Source organism: Xiphophorus hellerii, chromosome 10 (assembly GCF_003331165.1).
Source record: "Xiphophorus hellerii strain 12219 chromosome 10, Xiphophorus_hellerii-4.1, whole genome shotgun sequence".
In the NCBI taxonomy this organism is placed as follows: domain Eukaryota; kingdom Metazoa; phylum Chordata; class Actinopteri; order Cyprinodontiformes; family Poeciliidae; genus Xiphophorus; species Xiphophorus hellerii.
This window is the reverse complement of record NC_045681.1, coordinates 21,524,300-21,538,408: the sequence shown is the minus strand read 5'-3', so window position 1 is coordinate 21,538,408 and position 14,109 is coordinate 21,524,300. Positions and strand designations below refer to the sequence as shown.

Genomic DNA, 14,109 nt, shown 5'->3' with positions numbered 1-14,109 from the left:
TCAGAAAGAAGAAAAACAGTAAAAACAATCAACCTTCTGTATGATGGACCACTCATTTCAGGTAATTATGTTACATTAAATGTCAGTAATTTATGTCGTCAGTTATGTTTGCCAGTCTGTCAGTTTGTTTGTTAGTTGTTTCTATGACGACATGACGTGGCCAGCTTTATTTTCTGTGAACCACCAGAGGGTGATACTAAGTAATTTAATAATTATTTAAGAATTTACTTGATTTACTTGTTACAAAATACTGTTTTTTAACTTGCATTGTTTCAAAATCAGCTTCATGTAGCACTGAGGATTAAATATAATATCTTAATGTAGTATAGTTGATTATTTTTACGTCTTTCGTACTTCTGCTAATTGATTTGTATTACCGGATTGGACAGCGCCTAGTAGTCGCTATGTGTTGCGCCATTGAGTTATGTCCAGAAAGCCATTCGATTCAGAACGAGCAGAAATGTGTCACTAAAATATTAGTAGCACCATCATTTTGATCAGATATATCTATTATATACAACTAAAGATAAAGTTGAGAACACTGATGTTTGCTACATAAAGTCTCCCTGATACAAACCTATAAACAGTTTGGTTTCTGTTAGTTCTGTCAAGATGCAAGAAAGGCCGAATTTCTCCTATGTTGGTCAACTGTTTTATTTTAGATATGCTGTAGGAGCCATAGTTTGATGATTGGTTCAGTTTGTGTCGCTTGTTTAACTTTTAGGTCCTCCCCTGTTAAACCCACGAACCTTGTTACATATCACGGTCAAAGTGTTGAAGTTACAGCAAAACATTGCGTCCTTTTTTCAGATTCTTTGAGTGATTGTGGTATTTTACCGATGTTTATATTCTTGACTCAATGGACAGCAATGGCGGGTGTGTGAATAATCTCATAATTTCTATCCTTTGTACTGAGCATCTTAGCAGGCGGCGTGTCGGTACACAAGTTTTACTAAATAAAACAGCAGAACTACATTATATTAACTTGGTGTGATGTGACTTTGATTTTTCATTTCAATTTAAAAAATAATAAAGTTCATGAAGTGGGCGCAGACAGTGTTTTTTATCATTATGTTTGGGCCAGTAATAAATTTCTATAAGACAAAATATAATAGCTGGGTTTATTTAGTCCATCAGAACCAGAACCTCGAGGTTCTCCGTTGCTGAGTGACGCTGCAAATCAACAGAGAAATGACCGCAGGTGTTGCGCTTCAGACCATAATACGGATAATCATCCCCCACTGGACTCCAACCGAACCGAATCACACATTAACCTGTTATAGAGAGCATCTTGCCACTGGAAAGTCACGAAAGACGCACTTGTGGAGCTATATCATATATCATGAGGGCTAGAAATAAAGTGGCTAAATCCAGAAAAATCCTGTTCCATCAAGCTAGCAGGTCCGCTATCAGAGCCAAGACGAAATATTCCACAGCAGTCAAACTTTTAAAATCGAGCACATTTCTTAAAGAACACATTACATCTAACAACTGTAAGTAGTTATAATAATATTGTAATCAAATTAAATATTGAAATAGTTTATCTTACCTTGACCGAAGCAGACTCGGAAGCAGAATGTTCCAGAAGCTTCAGCAGCTTGGGAATAGTGTCAGCCAATCAGAGATTGTAATTTTCCCGCGTGTGAGTAGGTGTCAGGTTACATTGTGGTGCATTCAATGTTGTCGGGAAAAAGAGATACATGCGCTTAACGTCTGATTTGCCATAACTATTTATTGAATTCATAGTCGACAGCTGGGGTGGCAAGGCTCTCATTTGACCCCAGTAGATCCGCCCCTGGGGCTGCATCCTTAATAAATCTACTGGATTTATTGGATTCTGATACTGGATAATTGATTCTCCAACGCTCAACCATGGATTCGTTCACGCAGAGCTTACATGCAGCGGCTCTATTTCCCTCCTGTACTACCAGATCGATAGCCCTCAACTTAAAAGCTGCATCAAATGAACTTCTTCGTGTGGTTTCCATGATGAGGGGGTATAAGTTTGAAGAAATTTCTCCGTGGAGAAATTTGCTGCCAGCATGTGCTTGTTCTAAATGAAAATTAGCTCTTTCTTCAATGACTCACGTTCTGCTAAGGAGCCCCGTGGCGGTTGAAGAAAAATCCACAAAAAAGCCACACCAGGCTATCCACCTTATTCCTGCGAGGCTTACTGGGGAAACGATTATGGGTCTAACTTCTGGCGCCCACCGGAAGCAGCTGTATTCACTGTCATATGTCGCTTCTCTGCCTTTTGGCTAAGACAGCAGTCCCCTCCATTGGGTGGTGATAGCGGTGGTCTTTGTGACTTGGCTGTTACCACTGATTTAGAGGTCCATTAAATCAATCAATCAAATTTTATTTGTATAGCACATTTCAGCAGCAAGGCATTTCAAAGTGCTTTACATCATTACAAACACAAACACAATGCAACATAGAATCAACAATCAAAACACAGCGTTAAGTCAAATTCCATCAATAAATTTGTAATTGATTACATTTCAAATACAATTTTAAACAGATGGGTTTTTAGTTGAGATTTAAAAGAAGTCAGTGTTTCAGCTGTTTTACAGTTTTCTGGAAGTTTGTTCCAAATTTGTGGTGCATAGATGCTGAAAGCTGCTTCTCCTCGTTTGGTTCTGGTTCTGGGGATGCAGAGCAGACCAGAACCGGAAGACCTGAGAGGTCTGGAGGGTTGATACAACAACAGCAGATCTTTAATGTATTGTGGTGCTATGCCGTTCAGTGATTTATAAACTAACAACAGTATTTTAAAGTCTATTCTTTGAGCTACAGGGAGCCAGTGTAGGGACTTTAAAACTGGTGTTATGTGCTCTATCTTCCTGGTTTTAGTGAGAACGCCAGCAGCAGCATTCTGGATCAGCTGCAGCTGTTTGATTGATTTGTTGGACAGACCTGTGAAGACGCTGTTGCAATAATCAATATGACTGAAGATGAACGCATGGATGAGTTTCTCTAGATCTGGCTGAGACATTAGTCCTTTAATCCTGGAAATGTTCTTCAGGTGATAGAAGGCCGACTTTGTAACTGTCTTTATGTGGCTCTGGAGGTTCAGGTCAGAGTCCATCACTACTCCCAGGTTTCGGGCTGATCGCTGGTTTTAAGTTGTAATAACTGAAGCTGTGCATTGGCTCTAGATCTATAACTCTAGATCGTTCCTCTTTAGGTCCAAAAATAATAACTTCAGTTTTGTTTCTGTTCAGCTGGAGAAAGTTTTGGCACATCCACACATTTATCTGTTCTAAGCATCTGTTCAGTGATTGGATGGGCTCTGAGTCACCTGGTGACATTGTAATAAAGAGCTCTGTGTCATCTGCATAGTTATGGTAGCTAATATTATTTCCTGTTATAACCTGAGCTAGTGGGAGCATATAAATATTGAATAAGAGGGGTCCTAGGATTGACCCTTGGGGTACCCCACATGTGACCTTTGACCTCTTTGATGAGAAGTTTCCAATTGAAACAAAGAAATCCCTGTTCTTTATGTAGGATTCAAACCAGTTAAGCACTGGACCGGAGAGTTCGACCCAACTCTCCAGTCGATTCAGTAATATGTCATGGTCAACATTGTCAAAAGCTGCACTGAGGTCCAATAGAACCAACACTGTGGTTCTCCCACAGTCTGTATTTATATGGATATCATTGGACACTTTTACGATGGCGGTCTCTATGCTGTGGTGAGCAAGAAAACCAGACTGGAAGGAGTCAAAGCGGTTGGTTATCCGGTTATCCATTCAGTATACTAAACATGGCTAATAAGTAAGAAAAATAGCTTATAGCTTATTTAAGCTAAAATGCTTAAATAAGTGATGCGCCTTTGTAGTCCTAATCAGCTGCTCTGTGTTCCGTTGCTATGGTAATTAAGCATGTCTGCCAGCTGTGAGTGAGACACAGCAGCTCCCCAAGCTTTTTCTCACTCTAATGGAGCGGCAGTTGGTGTCATGCTGGTGACTCTCCCCATGCTTTTCGAAAAAGCATGGGGAGAGTCACAAGCATGTTGACTAACATGGACTTGAACCATTCAATATGATGAAATTATTGTATAAGCTAAAATTGGCTAAAATGCTAATGTAAGCCTAAATGCTATTGTTATTATAATATAATATTAGTTCAATAATATTAAACATTATTTAATTTTTCTTTGAAATCAATAAAATATTTTAAAATTTATACGTTAGTTACTTTTGTCACTTATACAGGTAAATTAATGTACTTCATAATAGTGACAAAAGATTTTATTTAAAAAACCCACACAAACAACAGATCACGTTTAAATATATATTGAACTTATGTTAAAGATTTCTACAAACTTTTTACAGGTAAAGTTTACAATGAACAAAAATTACAACTCCTTCCCTAAATGCTGTCAATAGCATGTGGGGTATCATTAGAATGTTGTGTGTAATTGACCTACTCCATTCAGTATATTAAACATGGCTAATAAGTAAGAAAAATAGCTAGTAGTTTATTTAAGGTAAAAAGCTAATGCTAATGAACCTCAGAGAAAAATATAATGCATGCTAATGTTATTGAGGGGGATAGTGAGGTTTTTATTTTGAAAAAAAAACATAAGCTTCATACTAAATGATCACACTAATCCAATGTCTGACAGTGTTTGGGATAAATTCGTTATTTACTGGCCAAAACAGCCAGTAGTTCTAAATGGCAGCTCAGCCCTCTGTTTTAATTGAATGTTGATTAGAACTACAGAGATGCGTATTTGTAGTCTTAACCAGCAGCCAATCCCCTCCTGTGTTCCGTTGCTATGGTTATCAAACCTCTGCTAACTGTCGTGTGTGTAAGACAGAGAGGTGGAGAAAGAATTCTATCTTTGTGAGACACTCAGTCAGTTTATATGGAAAACGCAGTCTGAACAACCCTTTCCCGTTCAGGAACCGAGAGACATATTCGAAAACCGTTTGAAGCGTATGAGAGGGCTATTTGTCGTCTCCCATATTACCGCGATTCATATTTGTAGCTCACTCACAGTAATTGCAGTGATGAGACAAAGATGGTGTGTGTTGAGCTCAGAAATTTTTCAGGAATACATGGAAGTGAATCTGGGAGATCTGTCAGTTACCCCAGGCGCATGATTTCACTCTGAAACACCTTGACAGAAAACCGTAAGCCCTAGAGAAATTTCGAAATCATTTTACGGGAGCAGGCATTCGTATCAATGTCATGACCAAGTTTGATACCAATAGCGCAATATTTGTGGGCGTGACAGCAATTTCAAAATTGTTTTGGGGTCAAAATCCACTTCAATTCTCACTCTAACAAAGCGGCAGTTGGTGTCAGTTATGCTCTGCGTTTCGGCAGTTGGAAATTTTGCTCGTTTTTCGCTTTTTACGTCGCCATCGTAACTCCGATTCCCAACAAAAGTAATGGGCTCTTTGCACCTCAGCTTCCGCGTTCGAGGAAAAGCGGCTCGATCGTTTCCGATCTATTGAAAATGGCACTTTACACTGGGTATTTGCAGGGCTTGTCCAAGGTAACAATTAATGATGTACATCGATACGAAGCCCCAACAAGTAAGCTGGAGAAAGGTTTTAAGATGTTCGCCTCGTTATACACAGATACGAAGGTGAGTTTTACTTTCTTTGAACTTTGTGGCTAACATGCTTATGCTAGTAGGCATTATTCTCAGACATTTTTCTTGTAAAAATGTGCTATTTAAGTATCTAAACATTTTTATCCATTCTAATGGACAATGTTTTTACCTTATTTTCAAGTATATTACATGTGTTTATTGTCGTTAGTGTCAGAGACCAAGTAACGGTGGATTTTACGGTTCAGGCTTTTTGCTTCTGAAGCCTGAGGAACAACAAGCCCATAGCTTAACAGTAGAGCAGCTCTGGTGTCGGAGTTCTAGTTCAGCTGACGGTTCAGGTTCAAAGTTGTTGCTTTTAGAAAAATATGGCCGTGTTCCTGAAGGTCTCCGTGTTATTTCGCTTTATTAGTTTTGCATGCTTCTTGTGAAGCAGGACAGTGTTTACAGCAGTGTGTACAGGCGGATCAGTAGCTCGGCTGTCTGGCTCTGGTCTGCTCTCTGGTTCCCATAAACTCGCTCTTTCAGGCTGAATACAGAAGTGATTCATTCATGGAAATAACACAGAACGGCTCCTCTACCTTCTTCTTTAGACTGAAGAAGTTGATCCGGAGTGAATTGAAGGCTGCAAACGTTGCTGTGCAGCTTTAACTGGCTTTAACTGGTAGCGACGAATATTTACAAGCCATCGTCTTCTTAATTTGGACCGTTTGGAAATCCATGAAAACTTAAAAGCCCATTATATTAGGAAGACAACAAAGTGCATAGTATTGTTTTATTTGGGTCTGAAATACGACTTTGTCTTTTCTAGCCGTCATGGTAACTCAAAGCGGGAAAAAGAGAGCCGCATTTGCGCATGCAGTTGTGACGTCAGCGAGGGAGGTGCAAAGAGCCCATAGCTCCCCTCCTGGCATTGAGCTGCACGTTTTGATACCACTTTTGTGGGTGGGCACGCAGCGGTACGAGCCGCATTAACGGTAGTAGGAAGCGGCAGTTATTTTGAGGTGTAGAACAATAGGTGCCTGCCATGCAATGCATGCTTTGCAAGTCAGTCACTGCTCTCCTTATGCATTGTTATGGGCAGGCCCCAATAATAGGTGGGCAACTCATACAAAAAGACCGATAACTAAAGCTGTGGAGAGAGTTATCCTTAAACACTTTAATATAAAGTGTCATCATGGTTTTTTTGTCATATGAAAGGAGGAGTCCAAAATGGAGGGTGGAGGGATAATTGCTGATTGGGGTCAAAGAGACAAAACAGAGGTGATGTAAAAGCAACAAGATTCCCTGCTTATTATGACAGGTAAATGAATAAATAAATAAAAAAATAAACAGTCTGTGTGCAGGATGTGTGGAGTCCTTCATGATGTGAACACTGACGTTTGTAGCTTTGGGACAAAAACGTGCAAAAGTTACAAGAAGGAATTTTCATGGCATCTGACCTCATTGTCCTTTTCTACAGGTGTTGCATGTTAAGCGGAGTTAGTGATGCTGAGGTTATGCAGCCAAAGTCGACCAGCAGTTGCTTGCTAGAAGCTCTTTCCCTCCAGGAAGGTGCGTTGTGCAATTGATACCTGTCATTTTTATGGTCTTTCTGCATCAAAGTCTATGAATCGCTCTTGGTCTGACCCCGCCCTGAAGCCTTTATGCCATGTGAGACCCCACCAGAGATGAAACTCACAGACAGCCAAGACTTCAAGACCATAGGGGTACTCAAACCCCTCCACCACGTTAAGGTGGCGATTCTGCGAAGGGGAGGAAACCAGCAGATTGCATCAAAGCTCAGGATGCAATCTCCCACCCTGAGCAAGCACGGGGCGACAGTGGAGAGGAAACACTCCCCTTTCAAAGGAAGAGACCTCTAGCAGAACCAGGCTCAGGATGGGCGGCCGTCTGCCTCAACCGGCTGGGGTTGGAGAGGACAGGAAAGTGGACAAGACAAACAAAACATAGACTGGAGCTCTGGCTCTGATGGAAGAACAGAACCTAAAAATCAAAGACAAGGGGCAGGAGAGAAAGTGAGACAGGATAGGATGAACAATGGAAATGTGACTAATGACTAGCAAAAACAATATGCATTGCACAAATACATATGTAAACTACAAATTCAAGGATACTTTTTCCTCATTTTCTCGGCTGCTCTGTATCTTTGTGTGCATGTAACTGTGATAGTGCCTGTGGTTGTGTCCTAACTGATTTACCTAATGTGAAATCTGCATTTTTATTGTTAAAGAAAGTTATCAACAACATGAATGTACTGTAGGCCATTCCTATGCAACAAATGCCCCATAGAGGCATCTCACCCTGTATGGACTCTAGAGGACAGGAACAACTTATAACATATAAACTTGTAATTCAAAGTTTAATGAAAACAGTTTAAAATGCTTTGGGGATTTTTAAACCACCGCTGCTAAGTTATTGTGTGCAATGGATAAGAAGTGGAATAAAACCTAAACAACAACACATACCAAAGACAATTTTGCACACTCTATATCATCTAAAGATGATGCAGAATCTCCACCTAACACGTGTTTTATTTTTTCCAGAGGGTCAAAAATAGATCACCTAGAAAAATCTCACTGATCTCTACTTGAGCTAATGGACCCTTTTTAGTCTAATGGGAAGAAAGGAGCATAAACCTATTAATCTCAATTTGATCCAGCAAATTGTTTTGACTCAAGGATTAAACCGGAGCATCCAGAGAAAATCCATGAAACTCCAATTATGCTAATAAACACCCATGGCCATAGATGAGGTCATGAATCCTAAAAATCTCGGTTTAAACATCGTCCCTCCAGCGTGTCCTGGGTCTTCCCCGGAGCCTCCACCCTCTGGGACGTGCCCCGAACACCTCACCAGGAGGCGTCCAGGAGGCATCCGAACCAGATGCTCCAGCCACCTCATCTGGCTCCTCTCGACGTGGAGGAGCAGCGGCTCTAATCTGAGTCCCTCCCGGATGACTGAGCTTCTCACCCTATCTCTAAGGGAGAGCCCAGACACCCTATGGAGAAAACCCATTCCGGCCGCTTGTATCCGCGACCTCGTTCTTTTGGTCATGACCGAAAGCTTATGACCATAGATGAGGGTGAGAACGTAGATCAACCGGTAAATCGAGAGCTTCGCCTGTTGACTCAGCTCTCTCTTCACCATGACAGACCGGTACAGCGCCCGCGTCACTGCAGACGCTGCTCCAATCCGCCTGTCGATCTCCAGCTTCCTTCTTCCCTCATTCGTGAACAAGATCCTGAGATACTTAAACTCCTCCACTTGGGGCAGGACATCACCCCCCGACCCGTAGAAGGCACTCTACCCTTTTCCGGCTCCAGTACCCTCTTGTTCCGGGGCAAACCCCAATATACAGGCACCGAGATGGGGGGCAACAAGTATGCCCACTCCTGCCCGGAGCCTCTCACCGTGGTCAACTCCAGAGTGGAAGTACATCCAGTCCCTCTCAAGGAGACTGGTTCCAGAACCAGAGCCATGCGTCGAGGTGAGATCGACTATTTCTAGCCAGAACCTCTCAACCTCACACACTAGCTCTGACTCCTTCCCCACCAGAGAGGTGACATTCCACATCCCAAGAACCAGCTTCTGCAACCGAGGATCGGACCGCCAGGGCCCCCTCCCTTGGCCATCACCCATTCCACACTGCACCTGACCCCTTTGGCTCCTCTCACAGGTGGTGGGCCTATGGGAGGGTCCTGAAAACATGCTAGAAAAACAAATGTTCAACCAGAGGAGGAAACCAGAGACCCCATAAAAACCCCAACTTACAAACCTGTCCTTGAACCCTAAACCTTAATCCTCATCCCAAACTAAACTAAACTAACTACCAATGATTAAATTTAATAATTTAATGTTTGTGTGAGGTGTAGTTAAGAAAACCATGCGTGATTGAGCAGCTCTTCCAGTGTGGGACGCTCCTCTGGGTGTGTCTTCAGGCACCTAGTCAGAATATCATGGCAGTCTGGAGGGTCAGGGGTCAAAGTGCAACAACAGTTAGAGTTGCGGACAGATTTATATGTGCTGTGAGAAGATATAATACAATGTTTGTCTCACTTTTGGGAAGCCTCTTGCTGATCTTTAGCTTCTTTTTGAGAAATTTGTTGGTGTCAAAATTTGTATCGTGGAGAATTTCAAACAGGACCACTCCCAGCTGCCACACTGTTGTGGGTCCAGCAAAATATTTCTTTTGTGTGCGATACTCTGGTGATTCAAGAGCATGGGTCCCTAGAAAATGTGTCAGAATTCAGAGAGTCAGAAAGAAGAAGAACAGTAAAAAGAATCTTTGTTTTCTCAGAACTGGCAGAAAGAAGCAGGATATCGTACCTTGGAAATGGTAAATTTCCTTCCGTGGTCAAAGCAGCTTAGACCGAAGTCTATGAGATAGGCTTGTAGGCCTTCTGAGCTCCTCTCAATAAGGACATTTTCCAATTTAATATCTCTGTGGAAGATGTTTGCATCCTGAAGTTGAATCGTTGCTTCCACCAACTGTTTTAAAATGACCTAAAAGACAAAAATGATTTGAAGCTCATAATTCTGCAAATTGATGTTGGACTTCAGTGAGAAATACAGTGACTTGTAAAGATTTTTATTTTCATACGGATATTTTTCACATTGTCACATTACACCCACACACTTCAATGTTTGTAGAGACATTATGAGATGCATTAATATAAAGTTTTACAAAATTGTTTTGTGGAGGGATTATTGCACTGTATTTCATCTCTCTGATTTTATCACATTCACTATGAAACAAAATCCCCAACTGAAGCAGTAAGTGACAATATTTAAAAAAAACACTCGAATTTCCATCCAGCAGCTTACCTTGGCCTCCTCCTCATGTAGACAACCTCCATTCTCATCAAGGTAGTCATTGAGGTCCTGCGAAGGCGTGGGCCTCTCCATCACTATGAGCAGCTCCTCCTCCAGTTCATACCAGTCCAGCAGGGACACTGTGGCCAACTGCCCTGATGAACTGCTACTCAGATTCTTCAGTTTCAGCATGATGGCCACCTCCAACGCCATCTCCCTACCGTTCTCATCCTGAAACATCGAAGCAAACAGGAGAAACCCACAATGCATCTGGAATCCAGTAGGACTTAAAGTCAGTCCTAGATGATGTTGCTCACTTACGTTATGTTTGCGGTCCACCTTTTCCTTTGGAATGTGTTTGATAGCCACCTGTACAATAGAAACAAAGCATTGCTCAACAATGGGAATGTTCAGATTTCTGAAGTTGCTTGACGTTGAGTTATCAGTATTCTGAGTACTGTATTATGATTGATGTGCGGAATGCATTTGTTGTGAATGCACCATTAGAATTGAAAGAAAATGTAGCTATCTAGTTTGGTCTTTTCAAAATCTAATTTAAAACTACAAGAACTGAAAATGTTCACAATTGTGCAATTCTAGTATGTATTAGTTAATTCATGTACCTTAATTCTTAAAGTCTCATTGGTTAATGAAATTATTTATCTAATATAGTCTTATTTTACAGATCTGAACTTTTTCAGTTTGAGATGTTATTAGCTAAAATCAGCTAAAACAGAGTCTGACTAGCTGTTAGACTTGCACCTCTATGAGGATATTAACTCTTTTTTACAAACTTTGACTCCTACTGGCCACTGTTAGAAGAACTATTACTGATAACTTCACAGAGCCTCATTTTAAGTATTCCAAATACACCTACAGGTAATTTATCCACCTCTCGATGTCCAGCAAACACAGATCCATATCCTCCTTTTCCCAGTAGATGCAGCTCAGTATATTTTTCCTGGAATTCAGCTAAACACATGAACGCATCTTTAAATTTCATAAAGCATCAGAATAAACTATGTTCACTAATGTTACCTTAGATCTAATTATCACCACACCTTAAGTCTGTCTAACAAATGTTTATATTACAATTCTATTGTGACTTAAACTCTGACCTCTTTGGGAATCCATTTCTTTTGTCTTTTTCGTCTTCTTCCTGGTATTCTTTCTCCTATTCCTCAGCTGTGGTTCCTCAATGTCCTTGTCCTCCTTCTTCAGATTCCTCTTCCGTAAATCGCCTATTCCTGAGCTGTAAAGTACCAGGCTGGAGCTGTTGGACTCTAATAATGAGAAAAACCCATAGAAACAGCATGAGCATTTTAACAATATTTTCCATAAGAGAAAAACATCCCGACAGAAACATAAGACTTATAGTGACTTGTAAAAACACTTGTCCTCCTTGCTTTTGCACATTTTGTCTCATGACAACCACAAAACTTAGGTTATATTACAGGAATTTCATAAGAAGGACCAATATAAGGTAAAGCATCACTTTGAAGTGCTGAGCATATATTTATAAATGTAGATCTGAAAAGTTGTAGCATGGAACTGTATTCAGCCGCCCTCTCTTTAAAGAACCACTTTTTGCTGCAACTTCAGGTGATAATCTTTTGAAGTTTGTCTCAATCACTTTTGAATAATCAGATATATTCAATCCTTGCAATAGATTATCAATCTGGTAAGAGAAAATTAACAGAGGTTTCACCAAAGTAGCCAACCTGTGCTGACGTCCACTGAGGATGGGGGCTCTTTGGTTGCGTCCTGCTGCAGGAGTCCCTTATTCTCATTCTCTGCCGGTGTTGGAGATCCCTCTCCTTCTTCTGTTATTTTTCTCCTCAGTCTCCTCACAATCCTCGTCCCGTCCTGGTGGGTTTTGGATGGTCCAAACATCTTAGTAACCCTGGTCCATTTTCGGCGGGTCTCTTTTTTAGCCCTTCTCCTTCTCTTCGGTGTGCTGTCTCCAATGGACTCAGCACACCGTGGCATCGTGCTGCTGCTGTTGATCTCTAAAGTAAGAGATGTTGGGAATAAATAGTGATTATTTTTTACATGTTTGCTCTGTCAACAAAAGCCAATGAACATTAGTTTCATCAAAGCAGCCAACCTATGAGGATGTCCACTGAGGAGGAAGACTCTCTGGTTGGAAGCTGATCCTGGAGTTCTTCCTTCCTGCACTTGGCTGGTGTTGAACCTTCTTCTTTTCCTTCTGTCATCTTCCTCTTCAGCATCCTCCTGGTTCTGATCAGGTCCTGGCAGCTTCTTGAGGTTCCAGGGATCTCAGAGGCCCTGATCCTTTTTCCGTGGATCTCATCACCAGAATTTCTCCTGTTATTTGGTCTGCAATCCTCAGCAGACTCACCACTTGGTAGCTTCACGCTGCTGCTTCTCTCTAAAGTAAGAGAAATCCGAGGAGAATTTGTGATTTCGTTTTATAGTTCGGTCTGACATTTTGGTCTGTCAACATACAGAAGAGAAAATGAACATTAGTTTCATCAAAGCAGCCAACCTATGATGATGTCCACTGAGGAGGAAGACTCTCTGGTTGGAAGCTGATCCTGGAGTTCTTCCTTCCTGCACTTGGCCGGTGTGGAACCTTCCTCTTTTCCTTCAATCATCTTCCTCTTCAGCATCCTCCTGGATTCGATCAGGTCCTGGCAGCTTCTTGAAGTTCCAGGGATCTCAGAGGCCCTGATCCTTTTTCCATGGCTCTCTAAAGAAAGAGAAATATTGTGGAAAATTAAGGATTGTTTAGAGTACATGTTTAGTATTTCTGAATCACCTCACATACTGATATCTGATCAGGGACTTTATTACATAAACTGTTGAACATTTAACTCATTTTCATCCAGATTCATGCTTCTCCAAGAAGCCAACAGAGATTAACACATTTCAATGTTCCTAACCAATGGAAGTTAATAAAACAGAATTTCTGAGCAATAAAAATTCAAACTCTCTTAACTATATATTAAGAGGTTTACAAGACTGTTATTGTTAAGTGTGTAAAATGACTTGTTAGATCCTCTACACTCTAAAACATTTGAGCCACATTTAGTTTTGTCTACTATCTTCTACTCTTTAAATTGCAGCATTAAATTAAAACTCAATTCAAGATTAGTGAACTTAAAAAAGAAGTTTGAATAACTTGTCTCTTGTTAAATCAACTGCATGAACTTTAATTTCTTAATTAAAACCAATAAAATTTTCTTGTTGACTTCAGATGCATTTTCAAGGCACCAGCCGGACTTTCATTTTCAAGTTAAACCACCGTCAAATATTTTACAGTATAATTTTCCAAAAAACTGAAACATAAACCTTGTCTTGATAAGTAAGAGTGAAACTCAAACTCATTACCTTTAGTTCTCCTGGAGGATGGCCTTTTGTGTTCCTGGTCAGATTTATCCATTTTGGTGTAAATTTATTCACAAGAGAAAGCTGGTTTAACTCACAAAGTTACGTCTTACTCTATCAGATTTCTGACGAACTGAGCTCAAACAGAATGTTGGGTTCTGACACCAACCAGTGTGACATCAGGAAGAACATTCCAAACTTTTGGTCACAAATGTTAGCATGGAATGATGATGCCTAGTTACCCTCTGACTTAAACCTAAACAAACCCACAGAACAGAAAAATCCCCCCAAACCAACAAAAATGATATATTTGCTGTTGGTTTACCAGGAAAGAGTTAGAGGAATGAATCCCAACTATTATAGCCACACAAAGC

The 14,109-nt window shown here is 40.7% G+C and overlaps 1 protein-coding gene across 1 annotated transcript; it reads right to left on the bottom strand.

Annotated features, from left to right (window-relative positions):
* Window positions 1-9,444: 9,444 nt before the first annotated feature.
* LOC116727395 (serine/threonine-protein kinase pim-2-like) lies at window positions 9,445-13,790 on the bottom strand. Its single transcript, XM_032574799.1, has 10 exons — window positions 13,739-13,790; window positions 12,894-13,097; window positions 12,106-12,393; window positions 11,503-11,625; window positions 11,262-11,356; window positions 10,706-10,753; window positions 10,397-10,615; window positions 9,900-10,075; window positions 9,629-9,801; window positions 9,445-9,536 (listed from the first exon to the last, which is right to left on the bottom strand). Exons 1-10 carry the CDS (start codon window positions 13,788-13,790, stop codon window positions 9,445-9,447), a joined length of 1,470 nt encoding a protein of 489 aa, XP_032430690.1.
* Window positions 13,791-14,109: the final 319 nt, after the last annotated feature.